At 41.9% G+C, this 26,688-nt stretch overlaps 1 protein-coding gene across 1 annotated transcript in view; it reads left to right on the top strand.

Moving 5' to 3' along the window:
- Positions 1 to 354: 354 nt before the first annotated feature.
- Positions 355 to 26,688, top strand: part of ATP8A2 (ATPase phospholipid transporting 8A2) — a 587,729-nt gene continuing 561,395 nt past the window's right edge. Inside the window, exon 1 of the mRNA XM_090273780.1 lies at positions 355 to 543. Coding sequence (XP_090129906.1) covers positions 468 to 543 — 76 coding nt within the window. The 5' untranslated portion in view covers positions 355 to 467. The remainder of the gene's footprint in view (positions 544 to 26,688) is intronic.

The raw sequence follows: 26,688 nt of genomic DNA, 5'->3' as shown, positions 1-26,688 counted from the left end.
GGTAACCCGAGGGACGCCCATCTCCTAGAAGTGCCCCCTAAACCGCCTATCCATGGCTCCATCCCGTCCCCCAACAATCGCGCCCCATCACCTTCTCCACCACCAAAGCCTTTAGCACTGTACAACATTCCAGTTTCTTCCTGAGCAATGTTCCAGATTTTCCCCAGTCCCCTTCAACCTCCCGCCGCCGCCCCGCTGGAGGCCGGACCCCTCCCCCCACCGCTGCATCCCGGGCCGACGGGGCTGCAGCCAGGCGATCGCGGGCGCCGCCGCATTGGCCGGCGGTTGCCGCACCGACGCGCAGCCTCCAGCACCCGCGCTCCCAGCCGCCTCTGCAGCCCAGCAGCTCCTGCAGTCCCACCCCGGCGCGCGTCCGCCCATGGCCGTTGGGTCGCCAGCTTTGCACCCCGGCCTGCACGCTGCCTTCGCCACTCGCCGGGGGCCGCGTCGCCTCCTACTGGGGCGAGATGCTGAACGGCTCCCGCCTGGACAAAGCTCTTAAGATGTCCTTGCCGCGAAGGTCCAGGATCCGCTCGTCTGTAGGTGAGAGATGGTGGACGAGGGGGCGGGGAAGAGTCGGGTGGGCGGGCGCGGGCGCTGTTAGGTGACACTGCCCCGCCCTCCGCTCGGCCTCGCCCTAGTCCTCCCCCGAGTCCTTTAGCCACAGGATCCGCCGGAGCCCCGAGCTCGGCGCCGCGCTCACCTTGGGGGCTGGGCGCCACTATTCTGTGAAGCCCGAAAAGCCCGATGGCCGACTAAGGGGGCGGGGAGAGGGCTTCAGAGATCCGGGTCCGCGCCTAGTACCGGAGCGCAAGTTAGCGCGCTGCGCGCTTGCCGGTCCGCTTCTGAACTGGGAGGCGCCGGCTGATGGCTGTGGCGCGGCCGGCAGTGCCCGGACTTCAGGGTCTGGCTGTTCCCCGGGATGGTGGGCACAGTTGGAGGGCGCAGAGACCACACCGCCTTCCCCTCTGCGGCCGGCCTTCCGGCGTGCAGTGTTTGCCGCAGAGCTCAAAGAAAGCCAAGAGGGTCCTACTAGCGTTTGTCGCTCTGGGGGCCCTCGGGCTCCGCGCGCACGCACCTCGCAGCTAGTCCCGGCCCGGCACAGTCCTGTAGCTGGCAGGCGTCAGGGCTTTGGGCTGCCTAATCCCTCCGGTGCTACAGACAGCATCCCCCACCACTCACGTCTGGATTTTTCTTTTTTAAAACATATTTAGAAGCCAAAATCTCGTTGAATTGTATATTATGTGATTATGATATAGGACGCGTTCCCCAGACCCTTAGATAAAGAGAAACCGAAGGGGAGCTTTATAAACAATTCGATTTCTTACCATTTCAGGGCTCCTGGCAAGTTTGTAGGTTAGATGTTTGATATGAGCAAGGTACAGGGTTTGCAGTTTGGAGCTGGAGTCCCTTGTAATCTTCGTGTTTCTTGTTCTGAGAAAACAGTGACTTTACCATTTCTGTAGTTGGGTAAACTGAGAGGGAAACAGTTTATCAGGTAATTTAGAACAGTGTCTCTTAAATTTTAGTAATGTAAGGTCACCTTCAAATTCATTTGAAGTGTCGAAGGATCACGGGGACTGGTGGGTTGAGACTAGACTGTGGGGAGCAAGGGCTGAGCCCAGTGGGAGGGGACAGCAGTAATCTGGGTGCCAGATGGTTCCTGTGCAATGCTAAGGGGGAAGGAGGAGGAGTGGGCGCAGCCTCCATATGTTTGAAGGTAGAGCCAGCAGCATTTGCTCATGACTTGGACGTGAAGCTTAAGTAAAAGAGGAGAATCTAAGATGGCATGGAGGTTTTTGGTCTGAGAAACTGGAAGAATGTACCATTTACTGGGATGGAGAAGACGCAGAAAGAACAGTGTTCCCTTTTTGCGGAGGGAGGAGGATGCTGGTCAGGAATTTGGTTTTGTACACATGAAGTGCATACTCGAGAGCCAAGTGGAGATGTTTGGTAGACAATTGGATTTATGGGCCTAGGCTAGTGATTTTCAACCGGTGTGCTGAAAGAAACTTTGAAATGTGCAGGACCTCATTGTTTAGTCAAGGGGCACTGAGCTCTTTTCCTTTAGATGATCAAGTAAAAAATGACAACAGCCAACACAGTAGCTGTCCAGTGTGAATGAATCAAAATTATACCTATTTATTTTTATCAGATCGGCAACAAATATATTTCTTTAGTGTGCTGAAGAATTTTAGTAATTAGCTGGTGTGTGCCAAAAGATGAAAAAGGTTGAAAATCACCGGCCTCGAGTTCAGGGAGTGTTGTTCTAGACCAGAGAGATAATTTAAGATTCCTCAGCAGGATGGCTCCATAGGTGTGTGACCGTGTAGTTGCACAGGTCCTGGCTCCTGGAAGATGCCTACATTTGCTTTAATGCTCTGCTGCTACTCTCTTGGAAGTCTTAATAAATTTTAGACAAGGGACCTGTGTTTTCATTTTGTACTGGATTTTGCAAATTATGTAGATAGCCCGAAAGGAGAGGGGTCCTTGGACAGGTTCCTGGGCACTCCAACATTCAAGGCCAGGGACATTAGAGCAGCAGTAATGGGGCTGAGAGAACGGTCAGTGAGGTCAGAGGAGACTGGGAGGGGTGCTCAGCATCTCAGTGTGGGGCAGATGTGCAGGAATCAGGGAATGTCCAGTTGTGCCCAGTGCTGCTGAGAGCTCAAGAAAGATGAGGCCTGGGAACTGACTGTTGGACTTAGCAATGTAGAAGTCATTGATGACCTTGAAAAAAGCTGTTTTTGTACCATCATCGGGATGAATGTCTATAGAGCTATTTCCAGATAGACTAAGAGGACAAGTAACAGGAACAGCATGTCCAAAGAGCTCTTTTGGGCAAATTTTGTAGAAAACGGGGAGAGCAAATTGAGTGGTAGCTGGAGGAGGATGAGTTCCAGAGATATTTTGTTTTAAGACCGACATTGCAGTCATACAGTTGATGATATGAATGTCAAAGTAAGGAGTCTTTAGGGAGACAAGAGGGACAGTGATCTGAGGTCAGTGAGAAGGAGGGTCATCAGGGCAGAGAAATGAAGGTCAGAAGTCCAGAGGTGGAGGATGTAGGGGATCTTGCTGAGGACAAGCTGCAAGTTCCAGAAGAAAAAAAGGATGATTTTAAGAGATGAGATCTATTTAGAATATTTACATACTATATGAGGAAGATGGAGGACTGGAGTAGCATGGGCTCCCTGGGGTAACTCAGTGAACTTGGGTAGAGGGCCTCATTAGGTCAGTTTGGCTGATGACCCTGGCAGGTAGAGGTGGTGAGGCTATAAGTGTTGCAAGGGGAGGGTTGGTTGGATGCTGGAGGGCTGGCCTGGGAGTGTCCTGAGCTCTGAAACCTCTTTTCAGTTGCTAGAGGTGTGGAGCTGCCATCAGAGGAACTATTACTCAAAGCTTTGGGCAGCTTCTTCACCCATTATGCAAAACTGTCTTGGCTCTTTTTGGTCCCCTACTCTTGCATCACTAAGGAGGGGTCAGCACTGAGGCTGTCCTGAGTGCAGGGCCAGCCATTTGTCCTGGGCACCACAAACCCCAAAGCCATCTGGGATAAGCTGCTTTTCACATGTATTTTTAAAAGAGCCCTTTCTGAAAACAAAACACAACAAAAACAAAAACATCCTGTTAGGATTTTGTTTAAATTTGCTTTAAGTTCATAGACTAATCTGGGGAGAGCAGACATTTAAAAAATGTTGTGTCTTCTTAATTATAAGTGTGGTATTTCTTATTATTTAATGTCTTTTATGTTTTTTGTTAAACTGTCATAATTTTTTTTGTCACCTTTAAAATATCTGTATTTCCACTGCACAAAGTGAAGTATACCCAGTGAAGGAACAACAGAGTAATGTTACATTAATTTGGAACTATTGAAGCTGCAACAGTTGGTGGGGTGTGATGACTTTAACAGGGATGAAATTGGCACCCCAGACAGGACTTGACTACATTTTCATTAAGATGTGGGATATCCCATAAGGAGATCAGGGAGCCTATAAATCAGTTATAGAAAGGTCACATGGTGTCCACTGGGTCTGTCTTCAGCTCTTTCACTGTCTTCTTTTTGGCAAGTCAGATGAATACCTAGGCAGGTTCTTTAATCTTTAGTAGATGCAAGACTAGTCAGAGTAGATCAGATTTCTCCTGGAATAAAGACCCAAAACCAACAAAATACTGTTCATCAAGCTTGATGTCATTTTTTAAAACTATGGTTTAGGTTTAGTTGTGCAGATCCTAGCTGACGCTGTGGGCTGTGGTTCCAATGACAGCTTAGTTTTCAGAGGTTTTTTTTTTTTAAGTATATTTTATTGATAATGTTATTACAGTAGTTCCAATTTTTTTCCCCTTTGCTCCCCTCTGCCCAGTACCCCCCTTCCCTCCAGTAATCCCATCCACCTTAGTTCATGTCCAAGGGTCATGCATATATGTTCTTTGGCTTCACCCTTTCCTATATTATTTTTAACATCCCCCTGTCTATTTTGTACTAATCGATTATGCTCCTTAGTCCCTGCACTATTTCCCCCTTTCTCCCCCTCCCCCCTCCCAGCTGATAACCCTCCCAATGATCCCAATACCTATGATTCTGTTTTATTCTGGTTTGTTTAGTTGGATTTTGTTGTTATTTTTTAGATTCAGTTGTTGATAGGTGTAAGTTTGTTGTCATTTTAGTGTTCATAATTTTGATCTTCTTTTTCTTAAGTAAGTCCCTTTGACATTTCATATAATAATGGCTTGGTGACGATGAGATCCTTTAACCTCACCTTGTCTGGGAAGCATTTCATCTGCCCTTCCATTCCAAATGATAGCTTTGCTGGATAGAGTAATCCTGGTTGCAGGTTGCCTTTCATCACATTGAATACTGCTTGCCAGTCCCTTCCTGCATGCAAAGTGTCCTCTGAGAAATCAGCTGATAGTCCTGTAGGCAGCCCCCTGTAGGCAACTCTACGCCTCTCTCTTGCTGTCCCCAGGACTCTGTCTTTATCTTTCACCTTTGGCATCTCAGTCATGATGTGTCCTGGTGTGGTCCCCTCTGGGTCCAACTTGCCCGGGACCCTCCGAGCTTCCTGGACCTGTATGTCCATCTCCTTCACAAAATTTGGAAAGTTTTCCTCAATTTTTTCAATTCTCGCTTCCTCATTCTGCACTGGTTGACTGTTTTTTTTCCCCCTTATGTTCCAAGTCATTGATTTGAACTTGTTTCCTTCCCTTCACCATTGGTTTTGTGTGGATTTTCCTTCGTCTCACTTAGTATAGCCTTCACTTCTTCTCTTATGAATTTGCTGTACTCAAACATATCTGTCAAGCCTGTGTGCATCTTTATCACCAGTGTTTTCAATTCTGCATCTGTTAGGTTGGCTATCTCCTTGTCACTTAGTTCTCCCACTGGAACCTTGACCCGTTTCCCCTTTTGGGCCATACTTCTCTGTCTCCTCATTCTGACAGGTTCCTGTATTTGTTTGCCTCCTCGTCCCAGGTAGAGTTGTTGCTCCTATTATGTTGTAAGGGGGGCGGAGCCTTAGGGATTCGTCAGTACAGGGCAACCTGTTTCACCACATTGTGGTGCTGTATGTGGGGGAGGGGTCTGAGAGGGAACAATGCTGCCAGCCCAGCACTCGCCCCCTTTCCAGGCACCTCTCCCACTTCCGCACTGGACTGGCGCCCCTCTAGCTGCTGCTCTGGCTGTCACCCCCAGTGGGGGGTCTGTGGATGTTCTAGGACTGTGGGAGCCCTTTAAACAAGCAGACTCTTCTGAGACCAGCAGTTTCTGCCTCCACCCAACCCCCACTGGTCTGTACAGTCAGAAGCAATGAGGCTTGATTTTCCCCAGTGCTGGGAACATGAGCTATGAGGTCTGGTGAGGAGCTGGGAACACTCCCCAGGTGTCCCTCCTGACTTTTTAAAATGTGTGACTGCGTTTTCCGCCGGCCCACTGCTGCCGTCACCACACCGCGTCCTCTCCACCCTGGCTCTGCCCTTCCTACCTGTCTGGATGAGTATTTCTTTTTTATATCTTTGTTTGCTGGACTTCCATGTAGTTTGATTTTCTAGAACTTCTGGTTGTTTCTAGTTTTGAGGTAGTTGTATTGCTTCTTAGTTGTGGAAGGAGATGCAGCGTGTCTGTCTACGCCTCCATCTTGGCCGGAAGTCAGTTTTCAGAGTTTTTATAATGCTATTCAATACTGCTCATGTGCTACCCAGATCCAAGTTGAAAACCTGGGGAGTATTTTATGCTGTAGTTCAGTTCTCAAACCTGCTGTGTTCATTTTGGTCAATTTCACACATAAGTTGCAGTCATCTGTTTAAGACTTACTGTTTAGATGCAAAGAATCCCTTTCTCTAGCTCCTTCCTTTCTGAAATTCTCCAGTTGTCTGGTTTGAAGGAGGTAAAACAATGTCTTGCTGTGGGGTGATGGAGCTTGAGAGGCAGGGGTGAGTCAAAGTGCCCCACTTGGTTTCCAGTTTCTGCTGACACGACCCCAGCTACCGGTCTTCCCATTTTCATCTAGTTGACTTTTAAAAAAGTATATTTTATTGATTATGCTATTACAGTTACCCCAATTTTTCCCGCTTTGCTTGTCTCCACCTGGTACCCATTTTCCTTTAGCAACCCTCCCTCTTAGTTCATGTCCATGGGTCATACATGTAAGTTCTTTGGCTTCTCCATATCCTATACTATTATTAACATCCCCCCTGTCTATTTTGTACCTGCCAATTTATGCTTTTAATCCTTGCACCTTTTCTCCCCCTTCTCTCCCTTCTCCCTCCCAGCTGACAACCTTCCAAATGCTCCCCATACCTATGATTCTGTTTCTTTCTGACTGTTTGCTTAGTTTGTTTTAGTTTTAGTTTTTTGAATTCAGTTGTTGATAGTTGTGAGTCTCTTGTCATTTTAATGTTCATAGTTTTGATCTTTTTCTTAAATAAGTCCCTTTAACATTTCATATAATAAGGGCTTGGTGGTGATGAACTCCTTTAGCTTTACCTTGTCTGGGAAGCACTTTCTCTGCCTTCCATTCTAAATGATAGCTTTGCTGGGTAGAGTAATCTTGGTTCTAGGTCCTTGCTTTTCATCACTTTGAATACTTCTTGCCAGCTTCTTCTTGCCTGCAAAGGTTCTTTTGTGAAATCAGCTGATAGTCTCATGGGAATTCCTTTGTAGGTAACTCTCTGTTTTTCTCTTGCTGCTTTTAAGATTCTCTCTTTATCTTTAACTTTTGCCTTTTTAATTATGATGTGTCTTGGTGTGGTCCTCCTTGGGTCCAAGTTGTTTGGGGCTCTCTGTGCTTCTTGTATTTGTATATTTATTTCCCTCACCAAATTAGGGAGGTTTTCTTTCATTATCTTTCAAATAAGTTTCCAATTTCTTCCTCTTCCTCTTCTCCTTCTGTCATCTCTATTATTTGGATGTTGGCACTTTGGATATGTCCCAGCGTCTTCTTATTCTCTCCTGTTTTTAAAAAATCCTTGTTTCTTCATTCTGTACTGGCTGACTGTTTATTTCTTCCTTATGTTCCAAATCATTGATTTGAACCTCAATTTCTTTCCTTTCACTGTTGGTTCCCTGTGGATTTTACTTTATTTCACTTAGGGTAGCCTTCACTTCTTCCCTCATGCATTTGTCACACTCAATGAGTTATCTGAGCATCCTTATTAACAGTGGTTTGAGCTCTGCATCTGATAGGTTGGCTATCTCCATTTTGTTTAGTTCCTTTTCTGGGGTTTTGTTCTGTTCTGTCATTTGAGCTATATTTCTTTGTCTTCTCAATTTTTCAGTCTCCCTGTGTTTATTTCTGTGTACTAGGTAGAGCTTCTTTGACTCCCTGTCTTAGCACACTTGTTAAGTTGTATGGGGCAGAGCCTTAGGCAACTGCCAAGGTGGGGCAATCTGCTTCACTGTTTTGAGGCTCTGTATGTGTGAGAGGTTGGAGAGGGGACAGTGCCACTACCTGGCTGCTGGAGGCTTGCTCAGCTCTTTCCCCATTTCCAGTCACTTCATCCACTTCCCATATGTAACTGGCGCCCCTCTAGCTGTTGCCCTGGTGGTGGTTCCCAGAGTGGGGGGGTTTGCATATGTTCTAGAATGGTGCAGGCCCATTAAATGGACTCTACTGGGAGACAGGTAGTTTCTTCCACTGCCCCAACCCCCACTGTTTTTTATAGCCAGAAGTTATGAGTCTTTATTTTCCTGGTGCTGGAACTCTGGACTGCATGGTCTGGCCTGGGGCTAATATTGCTCAATCCACCATATGTGAATGTGGGACCACTATTCCGCTACGCTACCACCGCCTCACTGCTGCTGCCACCTCTCCACCTCCACACCACGTCCTCTCTGTCCTGGCTCCCTGCCACCACCCAATCTACCTGTCTGGAGGAATATGGCTTCTTTAAATCTTTGGTTGTTGGACTTCCATACAGTGCAATTTTCTGGTAGTTCTGGGTGTTTTTTGTTTTGAGGTTAGTTGTGATCCTTCTTATGGTTGTACAAGGAGGTGAAGCATGTCTACCTATGCTTCCATCTTGACTGGAAATCCAAAATGTCATAATTTTTTTTCATGAAGTTTCTATGCATTTTAAAAGGCTGATTCTGAGATATGTTTCTATAAAGAATGTTTAATCCTATTTTTTATAGAAACTTACATTTTTAATTGCTTGTTGCTGGTGTCTACATAAGTACTGGGTTTTCTAATGATTGCATATCTAACAACCTGGTGAATCTCTTTATAAACTTTGATAGTTTATGGATTCTCTTAATTTTGTGTGTGTCGTGGACAGTCTCATTATCTGCAAATATTTTTCTTTTTTTATCATTGTTATAGCTCTTATTTTGTCTTATTTGATTATATTTTCTAGTACTGTCAATAAAAGTTTGACCAGAAATGCTATACTTGCTTTGCTCTTAGAACCCTGAAGCTAATGCTTCCAGAATTTTACAGAGTATGCTATTTATTGTCAGAGTGTGGAAGCTGTTCTGTATTATAGTAATGAAGTACTCTTCTCTTTCTACCCAGTGCTTCAGTTAGAGCAGAGGCTCATTTACTGTGTACTTTGAGATAAACACAAGGAACTAGGAAAACACTTTAAAATTCCCAGGTATTTGTGGGGGTCTCTCCCTTTCATTTCTGGATCATTGTGTTTGTTAAAAGTGAGTCATGGAATACCTCTCTGAATGGTTGTAATAAAAAATGGTGACATCACCAAATCCTGGCAAGAATGCAGAGAAACTGAAATGCTTATACATTGTTGCTGGGATTGTAAAATGTACGGCCACTCAACAGAAATGTTTGGCAATTTCTTATAAAGCTAAACATGCAACTACTGTTTACCACAGCAATTGTACTCTTGGAATTTATTCCCAAGAAGTGGAAACATTCACACAAAAACCTGTACATCAGTATTCATGGTAATTCTAATAGTAATAGTTAAAAACCAGATGTCCTTCAATGGCTGGATGACTAAACAAACCATGGTACATCCACACTGTGTAATATACTATTCAGCAAGACAAAGGAACCAGCTGTTGGTATACCCAACAACTTGGATGGATCTCCAGAGAATTGCACAGAGTGAAAAAGACTAGTCCCAAAAGGTTACGTGATGTCTGATCCTATTTCTATATTATTCATGCAATGACAAAATTATAGAAATGGAGAATGGAGTAGAGGTTGCCAAGGGTGAAGGCAGGTGTTGGGGTAGGATGGATAAAAGGGCTACCTGATAAAAGGGATCCTTGTGGTGATGGAAATGTTCTGTACCTTGACTTACCTAACATCAGTTTTGCAAGATGTTATCATTGTGGGAAACTGGGGGAAGGATAAAAAATAATCTCTGTATTATTTCTTAGAATTCATGTGAATCTAAAATGATTTCAAAAGTTTAATAAAAAGTAAACCATAGTAATTTTTCATCAAAATAAAATAATTGTCATGTAATATACTCCCATTCAAGACTTTTGAGTTATATTAATTTTATTGTATACCACCCACTTCTATAACACAGCAGAGCCTCTGTGTTTAAGAAGCTTAGTGCTTGGCACATTACCTCCTGCTTAATATACCTTGGTGGAGTCTAGAGCAGGGTAAACTTAGACAGTGGTTTACTCCCTTAAAATTATGCTTCTTATTTTTTAAAAACTACTAATGGAAGGATCAACGGTCTGTTTCAAGATTGTATGCTGAGCTACAAACTATTTAGTTGAAATAATCCTGGGATTATTATTTCTTGCCTATGAGATACATTTGATTTCTCTCTTAATCTGGATATTCAATTGTACTTTTGTCAGTTCTAACATTCCCCAAAGCCGTATTTTGTGCCAGTGTGTCCCAGACATTTTACCACGGGTTGGGAATTCAAAGACGTGTGTGAGTGTGTGTGTGTGTGTGTGTGTGTGTGTGTGTGTTGGGAGGTCTTGCCTTTATGGAACTTCTAGTCTGATCAAGGTGGAGCCTTTTAGTAGTAAGGGAGACAGAGTAGAAACAGAGCTGTGGATTTTAACCAATACATATTGAGTGCCTGCTATGTGGCAAGAACTGCTCCTGGTGCTACAGTTAGAGAGCAGAGCAGGTGTGCTGTCATAGAGCTTATGGCCTCATGGTTGGTTCCAGCATGTGGGAAGAGTGCTTTCACCACTCGTATCCTGCCCTGTGTTGACACTCATGTATGGTGCGCACATGTGAGTAGGGAAGTGAGGTGAGTGTGTGTGTGTGTGGGTATGTGTGTGGCATGCAGGTGAATAGTGAGGACAGAAAGGAAGGAGTGCTGTTTTCTGTGGACTACGGCATCAGCAGTATCAAGGGCAGAAGCTTCCAGTCCCTATCTTATTGAATTTATGGATTTGGCTAAATGATAAAAGATTAACAATAAAGATCAGGCAGGCAGTGATGGCACAGACCAAATCCAGAAACCTTCCTAGAGTCCTCCTCCAAATCCCACACTCATTCATTCATTTCTTCTGCCCTCTCCTGGTCACCAAAGGTTTTATTTATTTATTTTTTTTGTCGTTTCATTTACATAAGGTTCCTGCATGGACTTAGTTTTCCCATAGCAACCTGTCCCATGTTTCAAGGGGAAAATGAAGAGAATTGGGGCAGCTGAAAGTATGAAGAGCTGTAATGTTAGAATGCAAGGGCCGGACATTGCCTCAGAGATGGTTGAATCCTCTCATTTCACAGGTGAGAAAAATGATTTAGAAATGTCCCTTGCTCGCTGGTTAACTTCTGGCAGGAACAGCTAATTCCCAAGGCCACTGTGCTTTCTGCCGTCTCCAGCCGGCCTAATTCAATAAACAGACTTAAGTTGAACAGTTCATTCATTCTTTTTTTTTTTTTTTTCTGTTCCTCAAATGGAAATAAAGAACTGGGTGGCCCTGACTGGTATGACTCAGTTGGTTGGGCACCTTCCTACAAAGTGAAATGTCATGGGTTTGATTTCCGTCAGGGCACATGCCTGGGTTGCGGGCCTGGTCCGCAGTTGGGGGGTGTGCAAGAGGCAACCGATCGAAGTTTCTCTCACACATCGATGTTTTTCTCCCTCTCTTTCTCCTTCCTTTCCCCAATCTCTAAGAATAAAAAAAGAAAAAAGAAAAGAACTGAGCCTAATTTCTCTTTCTTCCATTTTTTGTACTATCTATCCTGAGGGTACTTCATAAACACATATTTGATTGAGCTCTGTTATGGATTATTTTTGGACTTGGTCTAATGGTCTACATTATGTTCGGAAGTGTCTTTGAGGTAGTTGTATATACAGGGGTTGAAACACCAGGCTTTAGGGTTAGAGAGAATTGGATTCCAGTTTTGACACTGTCATTTGCTACCTGTCTGACATTAAAAAGCTTCCTTTACTTGTGTTACAGATAAGGATGAAAATGAACTTTGTACTTCATGGGGTTGTTGTGATTAGTGAGTAGTAATAATGTATATAAAAGTGCATGCATTAGTTATTTAATACATCAACAGAACTTAATGATGTGATCAAGCTTATATTGTTAATATGACAGATATTTCTCATGTTGCCTGTCATCAACCAAGGTCAACTCCTCCACCTAGGTACTTACTCTGCATAGCAGCAGAATTGGCAAAAACTTCAGTTGTCATTGTTCCTCCCTCTAAATCTAACAGTGGAGGCCTACCTAAGAGAGTCATTATTGGAAAATCTAAGTGTTCTTTTCATGTCATTATCCAGGTATATGATTATCACCAAGCACTCTGATTATAGATAGAGTGTTCATCCTCTAATGTCTCTGAAGGTTATATCACCTCCTGTTAAAAGTTGTCCTGGCTTCAAGACCATTTTTTCCCTACAGGTGGCCAATAAACACTTCAGTTGATGGCTTCAGTTGCTTAATAATTGAACTTTTCCAGCGGATGTTTGATCTCAATCCCTGATCTTAGAAGGGTGCCAGTTAGAGAAATAAATGAAAATTATTCTCTAAAAAGTTCTCAGACATTAATGGGAGGATGTGTATAGAGAGAGCTTCTTTAAAGATGGGTGTCTACCTTTCCTCCTTGAATCTTTACATGTACTAAATATAACCTCTGGTCAATACCACACTGGATATAAGAGGTTATTTACATCCATTTAGGCCGGTAAAAGTGCTCAGAGCAAATGTTAACAACCATTAAGGAAAGCTAAAAATAAAAGTGATCTCATAGCCATGCTTGGGGAGTTTGTCCTCCTCATCAAGGGCAAACACAGATAACAGGACCTAGGACAGGGCCCTTGCCTAGACAGCAGAGCTGAAGTGGGGATGGTCTGTTGCAAGGGCAAAATACCCTGACAGCACAAAAGGACACAGTCACCCCTGCATGGCTACCTGGGTCTACCTGCACAGATGTGTTTATAAGAGAGCACGGATGACACTTTATTCATCAGCACTAATCACAGAAGGCTTGTTGGGCCAAGATATTACCATAGATGTGTGTGTATGTGTGTCGTGCACACACACACACACCTGCATATTGTTAATATGTGTTAAGTCTCTTGCTCTGACGTTCACATCTTACCTTGCTCGCTGCCTCTCTGTAAGTTCTGGAATCTGATATATCATCAAATTTCATCCTAAAAAGTAATTAAATCCTAATTAACTTTGATTTAGAGGTTTTACTTTTGCAAGTAAGTTTTCCACTGTTTTGTACTCTTATGCCAAATAATAAGCAAATTCACATTTCACACATTTCAGTGAGTGTTTGGTGCTCCTTTTCCCTTTTCTATCTCTGGAGATGCTATGTTAGCTGAAAGCAGCACTGAGATCCCAGGATTACTGTAATATTTTAAGCATATTACCGAGACTAATCCTCTGGGAAACTAGGGTAAGCAAACTACTACCTGGAGTAAGTATTCCTCTGTTTTGATGTTTGGAATCTCTGTCCTCACACTAAGTTCAAAGATGGTTGCTTCACCCCCAGGCCTTAAGTGACATCTTCATATCACATTCAAAGGAAGAAACAGTGTACTGGCTAATGATATATTCAGGTTAGTGTATCACAGGATCAGGCCTCTTTTCAACCATGTTAGCCATATAAAGATTATCCATATTTAAGACACTTTTCTATTTTCTTTATTTTAATGCACTGAGGAAACAGCTTTGGTTTTAAAACTACAGAATTTTTATTTTTGAACTCCCAGAGAGTTACAGTAGCCAACAGATTAAGTGCTCTGTCTTTTCCCTGGAATCTCAGGACTCACTCAGCAGCTGAGTCTAACCTACCCGATCTCTAAGGGTGTGAGCTGAGTGCCCTTGCTGTTGTGTTCCTTGCCCTCCCTCGACCACGTCCCTTTCCCAAATTACCAGTGCTGTTCATTTGTGCTGGCAAGAATAATGGAAATAGACTCTCTGGGTCCACTCAAAGTTCATGTTCATGTTGACCCTTCCTGATGCTTGGAAATACATTTATTCAACTCTATTTAACTCTTCCACTATCTGATTTTCTGATGTTAGGATTCAGGCAGATTTTCTGGAAAGGAAGACACCAGTGTGGGCTGGTGTTTGAGAAGGCACTGCAGATAAAAATAAATTGGGCCAGGTGTGAACAGTGAAGACCAGTGGAGACTGCAAATGAAGTGCACTGTTAGAGGGTGTTATAGTGTTCCAGCTGAGAATAAGGAGGGTGGAGAGACTGGCTGAGCTGGAATCAACAAGCTATAGACATGGAAACCAGAGAGGTGGGGGATGAGGTAGCTGTTCCCGGTGAGGGGCAAGTATAAAAGTCGTATTTCCATCTCACTTGTCTGATATCTGTCTTTTAGAGAGCCCAAGACACTTTGCACAGAGTAGTCATTCCTTTTTAGAGTCTGACATTATCAAAGTTGAAGGCGACTTTCCAGATGGATGCTTGTCCAATTTGGTGGTCGCTAGTTGCATGTGTGCTGTGTGAATGGGCACTGAGCTATGCTGTGTCACACACACACTAGATTTTGAACACTTATTACAAAAAAAGAATGTAAAGAAGCTCCTACTGTTTTATGCTTAGTACATATTGGAATAATATTTTGGCTATGTCAGGTTAAATAAACTGTGTTTTAAAAATTATTTTCTATGTTTCTTTTTACTTTTTTAGTGTGGTTACTAGAAAAAAAAACTGTGTATGTGGCTTATCTTCTATTTGTATTAGACAACACTATTACAGATCATCTTGTACAAACATTTTTGATTGGCTCCTCATGGAACTGCAGACTATCAGAAATAAAAATTATCTGGCAGCCCAACACCCTCATTTCTAGGTGAGGAAACCGAGGCTAGGAAAGGTCAGTTCCAGGACTTGCCTGGTGTTCCAGGGACAGGGACAGAGATGAGAGTCATGTCTTTAGACTCCGCCGGTGTTCTCAGGGTTATTTTGTCTTCCTCTTACATTGAGTGAAAATCTCCCTTGGGCACAATGTAATATATCCACCTAAAATGATTTTTGAAAATGAACTGGGTCTTGGTGCTGTGAACTTAGATTTCTTTGAACTTACTCTCTTATAAAATCTAGTTGCTTGAGTCTTTGGCTGTTTCCAATTATCAGTCAGTATTTGCAGGGAGGATCTTCAAATAATATGCTCTTGCAATTTATGATTATATGAACTTTTAACCACGTGCTGCACTGCTGGGGGAGCAGCTAGCAAATCTTAGGCCCACAGAACAGCCTTCTTTCCAGCCAGTGGGCATCCGGTGGCACTTTCTCTCCCTGGGGGCCAGTCACTAATTGGAGTTGAATTTTTTTTTCAAAGCAACACATTTTTAAAATGGTCCCCTCTTAGTGTATATTTTCTCCATAATGCATTACTTTTTCAAATATATGCCCCGGCAAAACAGAAGAAGTAAATCCAAAAGAAAACAGTTCAAGGAGGCAGTGTTTAAATCCCCTCAGGCTGCTAGTGTCACCGAGTCTTGGTGAGAAGATAAAGTAGGTTTGATTACCAGGCGATGAACCTAGTCTTTTTAGATTGTTCACAGCTTTGAGTTTTTAGGAATTTCTTTTAACATACATTGGCTGTGATGATAAATACAGTGTTGGTTACTCATTGGTAACCAAGATGATACTTGTGTTGTGACTAGTGATCTGATACCTTGTGTGGTTACTGTGCTCAGGGATATGATTTGACTCTCAGTCTGTGAGTCTGTGTGATGCAGAACTGTGTTGTCTGTAGCCTGTGATATATTTCAAGGGAGGTCTTGGCTTTGTGAGCATGGCTGTAGAGTATGACTAAAGTACCCAGGGTAGGAGAGGTATTTTGTAATTCTAGGTCCATCATCCAGACTGTCTTATACATGATGACATGTTGACAAGATGCACCAGGGCAATGCCAGCAATATTATGCTGAAGTGATGTCTTAGATATGATGGTGTCTATGTTAACTCTGAATTTAAGAGCTGTAGTGTCACACTGTAAGGTCAGCACTATAGTGTCGCACTGTGATAAATGTATAATGACATGTATCTACCATTATAATATCATACAGAATATTTTCACTACCCTAAAAATCCTTTGGGCTCTGTCTATTCATCACCTCTCACCCCTATGCCTGATCTTTTTACTGTCTGCATAGTTTTGCCTTTTCCAGTATATTGTTTAGTTGGAATCATACAGAATGTAGCCTTTTTAGATTGGCTTTTTTTTTTTTTGCATGATATGCGCTTAAGAATCCTCCATGTCTTTTGTGGATTGATAGCTCGTTAAAAAGAAAAGAACCCCACCCTGGCTGGTGTGGCTCAGTGAATTGAGCACCAGCCTGTGAACCAAAGGGTCACTGGTTCGATTCCCAGTCAGGACACATGCCTGGGTTGGGGGCCGAGTCCCCGGTTGGGGAAGCGTAAGAGGCAACCACACATTGGTGTTTCTCTCCCTCTTTTTCTCCCTCCCTTCCCCTCTCTCTAAAAATAAATAAATAAAATCTTTTAAAAAAATCCCTGAATTATGTTTTATTGTCTGGATGTACTGTAGCACAGTTTATTTATTCTTTGACCTGTTGAAGGAAATCTTGGTTGAGTCCAAACTTTGACAATTGTGAACAAAGCTTCTATAAACATCCATGTGTAGGTTTTTGTATGAACATTACAGGCATTAGTTTTCAACTCCTTTTGGTAAATACCACAAAGCATGATTTTGGATCATATGATAAGAGCATATTTAAGTTCATAAGAAACTGCCAAAGTGGTTGTACCATTTTGATTTTCCACCAACAATGAATGAGAGTTCCTGTTGTTCCACATCCTTGCCAGCATTTGTTGTCAGTGTTTTGAATTTTATCCATTCTAGTAAGTGTGTAGTGGTATCTCATTGTTGTTTTAATTCGCAATTACCTAATGACAAGATGTGGAGCATATTTTCAGATGTTTATTTGCCATTTGTATAACTTCTTTTATGAAACATCTATTCAGATATTCTGCCCATTTGTAAATCAAGTTGTTTGTTTTCTTATTGATGAGTTCTAAGAGTTCCTTGTATGTTTTAGATTCAAGTCCTTTATCAGATATCTGTTTTGTCAATATTTTTTCCCAGTCTTGGCTTTTCATTCTCTAATTGTCTTTTGCAGAGCAAAACTTTTTAATCTTAACAAAATCCAAATTGGATTATGCTTTTGGTGTTTCAAGTTTTCTTTGATAATATTTTTCCTTAGCTTTTTGAAATTTGTACATGCAAACTTATTCTTCCAGAGAGTACTCTTAAGTTATAAATACACATATTCACTTATTTTTTCCCTAACAACGGCTAGAATTAATCAGTATATATATCCTTTTCCTTTCCATAGTGAGCTCCCACTCCCAGGAAGACGAAAACCTTGGCACAGGTTTACTCTCTCCCCTGCTCCCTTCCTTGAAATCATCTGAGTTGGTTCCAGAAAATAGTTAACAGGCATTTACTAATTTCTTGTTGGAGTAGTTCCTCTAGGATCTCTCGGGGGCCATCTGTGAGTGGTAAACTGATTCTTTGTTTTCCCGAAAATGCTTTTCTGGCATACTCGCAATTAAGCAAAAGTTTTGCTGAATACAGAGTTTTGGACTCCAGATTCTTTTTTTTCAGCACTTTAACGGTTCTGCTTCATTATTTTCCTGTACCCAGATTTGCTGATAAGAATCACTGTAACACTGACTCCTTTGCAGCTAAGCTGTTTATTTTTATTTGTTTTTAATGGTGTTCTCAAATTTCAATATGATAGTCTAAGTATTTTTCCCCCCACTAGTTAAATGCTCAGCAGTGGAAGGCCCTTTCAATCTGAGAACTGTGTCTTTCTTTTTGGGGGGATATTCTCAGATTTACATTGCCAAGAATTGCTTTCCTGTGTTTTTTGTCTTCTTGCCCACATCTGCAATTAGATTTCTGTTGGCCCCTCTGTCTCTGCCACCAGGTATCTGGAATACTTTCATCTCCTTATGCCCCATTTTAGGAGAATTGCTTGGTGTTGTCTTCCAGTTCAGTAGTTAACTGTTCAGCACTGGTTTTCTCTTTTTTTTCTTCTTCTTAGTTTTTAGTATCTATTGACTTTTTATTTCAACAATTACATATTCTATTTCCAAGATCTCTAACTGATTTTTTTTTCATTACAGTCTAGCATTGCTTCATGTATTGAAGACTCATTTCCTGGAGGAGATATATTTGAAAGTTTCTGATTGTTTTATTATTTGAGTGTGAGCTCTGTTTGCTTTCTCCTTCCCTGAGACTTAGCTATTCCAAAACTCATATTTTTTTCAATTGAGACTCCCTGGAGGGGGCCAAGCGAAGCTTCAAGGAGCGCAGGGATGGTGGACACTGGCAGGCAACCCACTCAATGGCTGGTCTTTGGAGCTGGACTGCTCTTCATTCCTTCCATGCAAACAGCTCTGTGTAGCTTAACCTTCATGAGCCATTGTAGGGGACCATGTTAGCCATGTGAGTTGTATCCTGCTCTTTCCTTCCTTGGCTTGAATGCATCCATGATGGTTGAGGAGAGTAAGCCAGCCAGAGCCCATACTCTGTCTTCATTTGATTTATGCTGGAGCTGGCGCTGACTGCAGGCCTGTGTTCAGTCAGGGCAGAATCCAGATGATTCCAATCAGGCCTGCTTTTGAATTTTGACCCTATCACCTTGTAACTGGCTGTCCCAGGGGAATCTCTCAGCTTTGCTCTCCTCATCTATAAAATGTAGGTGGTAATACTCCCTACTTCATTGATTATTGAGAGACTCAAAACAGATAACATGCTCTATGAGGCACTTAACACTACCTAAAGCTTAGGGTGATAAATGAATTATCGTAAAATTAATAATTAAAACAGTGACATTAATATATTGCAATTGCAATTATTTCAAGAATAATATGGAAAGGATATAGGGTCCTGACCCTCCTCCATTTTATTTTGTCTATAACTAAATTGTTAAATTCTCTCCACATAATACAAACTAACTATATGCACATAAATGTCTTTGGAAGGTCAAACAACAATCATAGTAGGCTTAATTTTTAAAGAGCGTTACAAAATTCTGCACACATCAGCAAATGCATGGGAGAATTTGCCTCTTCCTGTGAACCAAAACCATTTTCTACCTGGTTATGGTGCTTGAGAAACTTAGAGTAATGCAGTGATTATGCAGAGTGCTGTTATCCAGCTTCCTGCCTGACCTTGCTCACTAGAGGGGATATGAGCAGGCGAACTGGCACCCATTGCAGACTTGCACTTCTTAACCAAAATATGCTAAACCAAGAAGTAGTTTGACCATTAACAGGGATGATATTTTCCTCTTGGAATCCAAAAAGAGAAGGTGAAGGGATTAGTCAAAGGACATACGTGAATGACCCATGGACATGGACAACAGGGTGGGGATTGCCTGTGGGAGTCAGGGGCGGGCTGGGTGGAGGGGGGCAAAGGGGAAAAATTGAGACAACTGTAATAGCATAAACAGTAATATATTTAAATTAAAATAAAAAAAAAAACAAATGGTCATTTTCTCTCATCAGTAGCATGAAAAATGGGACCACCTCATACACATCAGATTCTGAAACAATTTAATTGTGTCTCTTCTTTTTGTATTTTGATTTCCCCTACAGAGCACACCTTTCATCACCTTATGACTTCTGAGCTGATCCTGTGAATACAGGATTCAATTACTGTCTCTCTGTACCCTTAGGGGAAATTTTTCCAACTCCATTAGCATTGAAAATAAAGAGAGCAGGCTCATTCTGTGCTTGGCACTAAGGCACTAAATAATGGAGAAAACCTTGCTGAGGTGGTTCTGCCTAGTAAGCTATTGAGGATTTCTTAAGGCAGCAATGAGCAATCGTGAGCCTCAAACTGTGTTTTAACAGGAGTTAGAATAGTGCAAACAGGTCTGAGTAGCAGGGTCACAACGGACGTGTTTCCATATCTTAAAATTTTCTTTTCTCTTTTTTTGTTTATACATGCTCACTTCTAAACACTTGCTTCAGCAAATCTTAGTCATGACCCAGGTTAGCTTTAACACCTTTCCACTTGAGAAGACTGAAGCCCTGAGCAGATGGAGAGAGGGGTGTTGGGCGGTGCCCTGGTGTTCACCTCCTATGGTGGGCATTGGGTGGACATGCACGGCTTCACAAGTCCTTCCCTGCTCTCTAAAATGCCCTGGCTGGAGTGGCTTGGTTGGTTGGAGCATCGTCCTGTAAACCGAAAGGTCGCAGGTTTGATTCCTGAGGCACGTACGCAGGTTGCGGGTTCAGTCCCTGGTCGGAGTGCATACAGGAGGCAACTGATCGATGTTTCTCTCTCTCTCCCTCCCTTTCCCTCTCTCTTAAGTCAATAGGCGTGTACTCAGATGAGGATAAAAAATTAAGAATATAAAATGAGTATAAATAAAAAACCCTTTCAGCAACTTTTCCTTGGGGTGCCACAAGAACAGGAAAAATATCGAAGGAACTGAAGCATTACTCAGAGCTCTAACTTACTGATATTCTAATGATAATTTTGTCATTACAAGACTTTTGGTGAATGAGAAAAATTTAAGCTAGGTATTCCTTTTCTTTAATCTTAAAATATTTCTATATATTAAATGTAATGTAAATGTTTCTATATATTAATTAAACATTTTTCCTCCAATATTTTCAAATATTTTTGTGGTCAAGGTTGTTCTGGTGGAGACATTGTTGTCTTAATTTTCTTGTCTAATGTCAGGTTAGGAAAGGAAGGAAGAAAGGGAGGAAGGCAGGCAGGCAGGAAGGGTCCTGCCCCAGTTAAAAGGTGGGAAACTTGGAGGGCAAGTCAAGGTCACTATGGTACCTTTGGTCAAGGGGGCTCCTCTGGGAGAAGTGGCCTGGACTCAGGAGCAGCTACAGGGTGGCAAGGGGTAGAAGGGATATGGCAGAGTAAACATCTAATTACCAAACACCTGCTCTTCTTAACAACTTGTGAATTGCCTTCCTCCCCTTTGAGGCAAGTCCCAGGACCCTATTCCAGTCCTTAGCTCAGGATAGCATGTGAGCCTCAACTGCCTGTCTAGTCCTTAGGTCTCATTGTCGTTGACTAGGCAATGAACCCAGAAGGGCAGAAGAAAAAATTTTCTTCCTACAGGCTATTTAAAAAGTCAGGATTATTAAGATGTAATTTACATACAGCGAAATTCGCCATTTTTAGATGTAGAGTATTGCTTGATGACTTTAACAAATACACGCAGCTTCATATGATCAAGTCAGAATTATTCATTACTCCAAAGTTCTGTCTGTCATTTGGTAGCTGATTCCCCACCTCCCCCTGCTGTCCCACTCCTGACAACCACTGATCTGTTTTCTATCCCTAAAGTTTTGCCTTTTCCAGAATGTCAGACAAATACAATCATATGTATACAGTCTTTTGTGTCTGACTTCTTTCACTTATTGCTTTGAGAGTCATCCATGACTGTAGTTTCGTTCCTTTGTACTGCTGACAGTATTTATTTTATAGATAGACCACAGTTTTTAAAATTCACTTACCTGTTTCCTTGAATTAGATTTTGAAGGATGTGTCGATTTAGATGGAGGTAGTGATGGTGGTGAGAGGACTGGGCAATTTGGAGGTAGAGAGGCATGAGGTCATATAGAATGAATTTCTTTTTTAAAAAAGTGTATTTTATTGATTATGTTGTTAGTCCCAATTTTTTCCCCCTTTACCCCTCTTTGCCCAGTACCCACCTTCCCTCCAGCATTCCACCCCACTTAGTTCATGTTCATGGGTAGTGCATATAAATATTTTGGCTTCACCCTTTCCTATGTTATTCTTAAGTTCACCCTGTCTATTTTGTACCAACCAATTATGCTTCTTAATCCCTGCACCATTTCCCCATTTTTCCCTTTACCCTCTCCCAGCTGATAACCCTCCAAATGATCCCCACACCTATGATTCTGTTCCTATTCTGGTTTGCTTAGTTGGATTTTGTTTTTATTTTTAGATTCAGTTGTTGATAATTGTGAGTTCGTTGCCATTTTAATGTTTGTAATTTTGATCTTCTTTTTCTTAACTAAGTCCCTTTAACATTTCATATAATAATACCTTGGTGATGATGAACTCCTTTAGCTTTACCTTGTCTGGGAAGCACTTTATCTGCCCTTCCAGTCTAAATGATAGCTTTGCTGGATAGAGTAATCTTGGTTGTAAGTCCTTGCTTTTCATCACCTTGAATATTTCTTGCCAGTCCCTTCTTGCCTGCAAAGTTTCTTTTGAGAAATCAGCTGATAGTATTATAGGCACTCTTTTGTAGGTAACTCTCTGCTTTTCTCTTGTTGCTTTTAAGATTCTCTCTTTATCTTTCACCTTTGGCATTTTAATTATGATGTGTCTTGGTGTGGTCCTTTTTGGGTCTAGCTTGTTTGGGACTCTCTGTGCTTCCTGGACTTGTATGTCTATTTCCTTTGCCAAATTTGGGGAGTTTTCCTTCATTATTTTCTCATATAAGTTTTCAATTTCTTTCTCTTCCTCTTCTCCTTCTGGCACCCCTATGGTTTGGATGTTGGATGTTTAAAGTTGCCCGGAGGTTCCTAAGCCTCTCCTCATTTTTTTCAATTCTTCTTTCCTCATTCTGTACTGGTTGACTGTTTTTTTCTTCCTTATGTTCCAAATCATTGATCTGAACCCCCGTTTTCTCCCCTTCACCATTGCTTTTGTGTGGATTTTTCTTCATTTCATTTAGCATAGCCTCCACTTCTTCCCTTATGCATTTGCCATACTTAAGCATATCTGTCAAGCCTGTGAGTATTTTTATCACCAGTGTTTGGAACTCTGCATCTCTTAGGTAGGCCATCTCTGCATTTGTTAGGTTAGCTATCTCCTCATCTGTTCAGTTGCCTATCTCCTTGTCACTTAGTTCTCCCACTGGAACCTTGATCTCTTCCCCCTTTTGGGTCATACTTCTCTGTCTCCTCATCTTGATAGGTTCTTGTGTTTGTTTGCCTCTGTGTCTTAGGTAGAGCTGTCACTCCTGTTATGAGCCTTAGGATGCATCAGTAGAGGGTGACCCATTTCACCACATTGTGACGCTGTGTGGGGGAGGGGTCTGAGAGGGAACAATGCCGCCTGCTCAGCACTTGCCTCTTTTCCAAGCACTTCTCCCACTTCTGTGTGGGACTGGCACCTCTCTAGCTGTTGCCCTGGTCATCGTTCCCGGAGTGAGTGAGTTTACGTACATTCTAGGACCATGGGGGTCCTTTAAACAAGCAGACTCTGCTGAGAGACCAGTAATTTCTTCCTCTGCCCCAACCCCCACTGGTTTTCACAGTCAAAAGCAAGGAGGCTTTATTTTCCCTGGTGCTGGGACCATGAGCTGTGCGGTCTGGTCGGATGCTGGGATTGCTCCCCAGGTGTCCCTCCCAACTTTTTAAAATGTGAGACCGTGCTTTCCGCTGGCCTGCTGCTGCTGGTGCTGCTGCTGCTGCTGCCTCCACCACCACACCTCATCCTCTGCCCCAGCTCCGCCCCTCCCACCTGTCTGGATGAGTATTTCTTCTTTATATCTCTGTTTGTTGGACTTCCATGCATCTTGGTTTTCTGGAACTTCTGGTTGTCTCTAGTTTTGAGGTAGTTGTATTCCTTCTGAGTTGTGGAAGGAGATGCAGCGTGATTATTTAGGCCTCCATCCTGGCCAGAAGTTTAGTCACCTCTTAGAATGAGTTTCTGAGATATAGTCTGACTTTGGGAAGAACCAGTGATTCAGAGAGAAAGGCTCCTGAATATGAGGATTTATCTGCATTTTTAGTATTGCTAAATCCAGCTCAAGCCTTTATTCTCACTTTATATTCCAATCAGCATAATTTCTCCCTACCCTGAACTCCTATAATTCTGTCCATTCTTTGCCCATTTATCTATTTGTCCATCCCTTCATTACTTATTCATCAAGTCTTTCATCATCTATTTTCTATTTACTTACTCTGTTTATTCATCATTTAGCAATATTTGTTGAAGGCCTTCAAAGTGCCAGACAATGAACTTATGGTCAAGTTAAACGAATTAATATCATAATCCCTAGAAGTTCTTAGTCTAGAGGAAGATATGCAGGAATGTCAACAATTAACAGAAAATATTATCAAAAAGTGACTTAAATTGTTACTTAACTTTCTATGTAGGCCCTTGAAGGTAGTGAGCTTACTCACCTTGCCCTCCATTTCAGTTCCTTGAGTATCTTAAGAGTTCAATAAGTATAAAAGATAATTTAAGTTGAAATCTTTTAGTTTAGTTTTGGTCTTTGGGAAAGAAAAGAAACCTATTTTATGGATGATTATGTTTTTATACTTGCAGGATGCCATACAGAAGAAATTTTGGTAGGTACCCTTGAACAAGCTGTTTTAAGTAAGTGTAGGGCTCAGGGTAAGATCACAGCGTAAAGCAGTTACATTTTCCTCAATACTTATTTGCGATTGAGGAAGTGGTTTGAAAAATGCCAATAACTAACAATATCCTAATGTGCAATTTGTAAGTACATGAATTAAAAAAATAAAGTTATCTAATTCCAATGCATGGAGGCAGATGGGCAAAGGCAGCCAGGATGTCCCTGAGCACTGAGTCCTTGCAATGCAAGGTGTAGTGAGGTGCAGGTGCGCACCCGGTGGGCAGAAACACTGGCCACCTGACGTCCTGGCCTGGTGGTGGAAGTCAGTGGTGTGTGCTAGTGACCTGTAGTGAGCCCCGCACTGACAAGTGTCTGATACTCAAGTCAGAAGAAAATTCTTTTGCTCTCATACATTGTGTCTTTCCTTTGCACATCTGCACATGTCCACCAGGCCCAAATGTGTCCTTCTTCATGGAGCCGTATGGTCGATCAAGATTGAGGAGTTTTTCTTTCTCTGAGCCACTCTGGCACTTTATATGCATTACTTTTTAGTTCGTGTGTGTGTGTGTGTGTGTGTGTGTGTGTGTGTTTCTTAGAATTATTCTGTGCTTTTTGAGGGCTCTATTTAGTTTTTATACTCTTGAAGGAAGACTCGTGGATTCATTTCATTTTGTAAGTGCCTTGATTGTAATGCACACTCAGTACACATTTATTGAAAGTTTACTTAAATCTAATTCATTGAAAATCTCATCTAAAAAAATTTTCCTTATGCTCTTCTAGGTTCTTGGCTGAGGACCTTCCCCTTTTAATAAAAGACAGATTAACAAGAGAAAAATTTTAATTATGTCCATAGAGGAGCCCCACAAAAATAGGAACTCAAAATGCAGACAGATGATTGACATACTGAGCCAAGGAAAGGGATTGCAGGAGGTTCCAAGTGGAGGGGGGCTGCCAATTCATGGGAAAGTGAGAAAAAGAAAGTTGCTCTGCCATGTAGATAAGTCCCCTAGAGGAAGAAGTGATCTCTGCCAATGGCTCTTTTCCTGATACAAGTCCTCTTTCTAATGCAAATCTAGCTTATAAAAACATAATTTCTATTCTGTTTTCACAGCATGTCCTATATCTGTAGTTTCTCAAAATAATCAGCTCAAAAGACTCCTTATGCCAAAGAGTCATATTTTGGGGTGGCATATTCCACTACCTTTCACTAACATAAGCAGTGGAGTAATTGGGAAGAGTCCAGGCTTCTATATCAGTCAGACTGAGACTGAAATCCCAAACATGGGTCATGAGATCTTGGGAAAAAAACAACAAAACTTTTCAGACTCAGACCACCAGCTTAAAAAAGATGAATACTATCTCACAGTTATTGAGCGGAGCTAGACAATATGCACAGTTACCTGACTTTTGATGGTTATTTTAGAACTACAATTTTTATTGTTTTGGTTATTGTCAAATAATTAACTGAATGATCAGTATAAATGTCATCACATTATAAGTGCATCATAAAAACAGATTGGAAGGATTTTAATAGATGGTTTGGGTTTTCTGAATCTCTTTACAGACAGCACATGGGTGGGCTTGTTCTCTACAATATAATTAAACATGCCTGTCCGGCCACAGGCTGGCTGAGAGTGAGAGGGCATCAGTTCAGGGGAGGGCGGCTTCTTAGAGATTAATGGTGATGCAGGGAGGTTGGCCCCAGGGAGGCATCAATAGAGGTGTTGCATGAGGATAATTGATTAAGCCCTACACTTCCTTTGTTTCATTTTCAATATCTATTTTATTTACAATAGAAAACAAAAGCCCCCATCAATAAAGAAAGAAAGAAAAGAAACAATATGGAAGCAACATAGCTGTCCATCAATAGATGAATGAATAAAGGAGCGATACATGTATCCAGTGGAATATTACAGAGCCACAAAGAAGTATGAAATCTTGCCATTTGTGACAACATAGACAGACCTAGAGAGTATTATGTTAAGTCAGACAGAGAAAGGCAATGCTATATGACTTGACTTTAATGTGAAATCTAAAAAACCAAAACAAATGAACAAACAAACAAAACAGAAACAAACTCATAGATACAGAGAACAAATTGATGTTTGTCAGAGGGATGGGTAGGATGAGTATAAAAGGAGGAGGAATTAAGAAACAAACCTCCAATTATAAAATAAGTCATGGAGAGGTAATGCACAGCATAGGGTGTAGAGTCAATAAAATTGTAATAAGTACATACAGTGACTATTGGTTGCTATACTTATGTAGCGGTCGCTTTTTAAAATATGTAACTATTAAATCACTATGTTGTACACATGAAACTAATATAATATTAGAAAAAGAAAAGTGAAGAAAACTAAAAAGCAAGAAAAAAGAAAATTCCAAGGCTCACCAGGATGCAGTAGGCTCACCCCAGGTCTCAGCCATGGCCCCTGAGCCTGTGGGGGAAACCCACTCACAACAGGCAGAGGACAG

This window comes from Furipterus horrens, unplaced genomic scaffold (genome assembly GCF_987537825.1).
Source record: "Furipterus horrens unplaced genomic scaffold, mFurHor1.1.pri manual_scaffold_4, whole genome shotgun sequence".
NCBI classification, from domain to species: Eukaryota; Metazoa; Chordata; class Mammalia; order Chiroptera; family Furipteridae; genus Furipterus; species Furipterus horrens.
The sequence above is the reverse complement of the archived record's forward strand: the minus strand, read 5'-3'. Positions and strand labels throughout refer to the sequence as shown.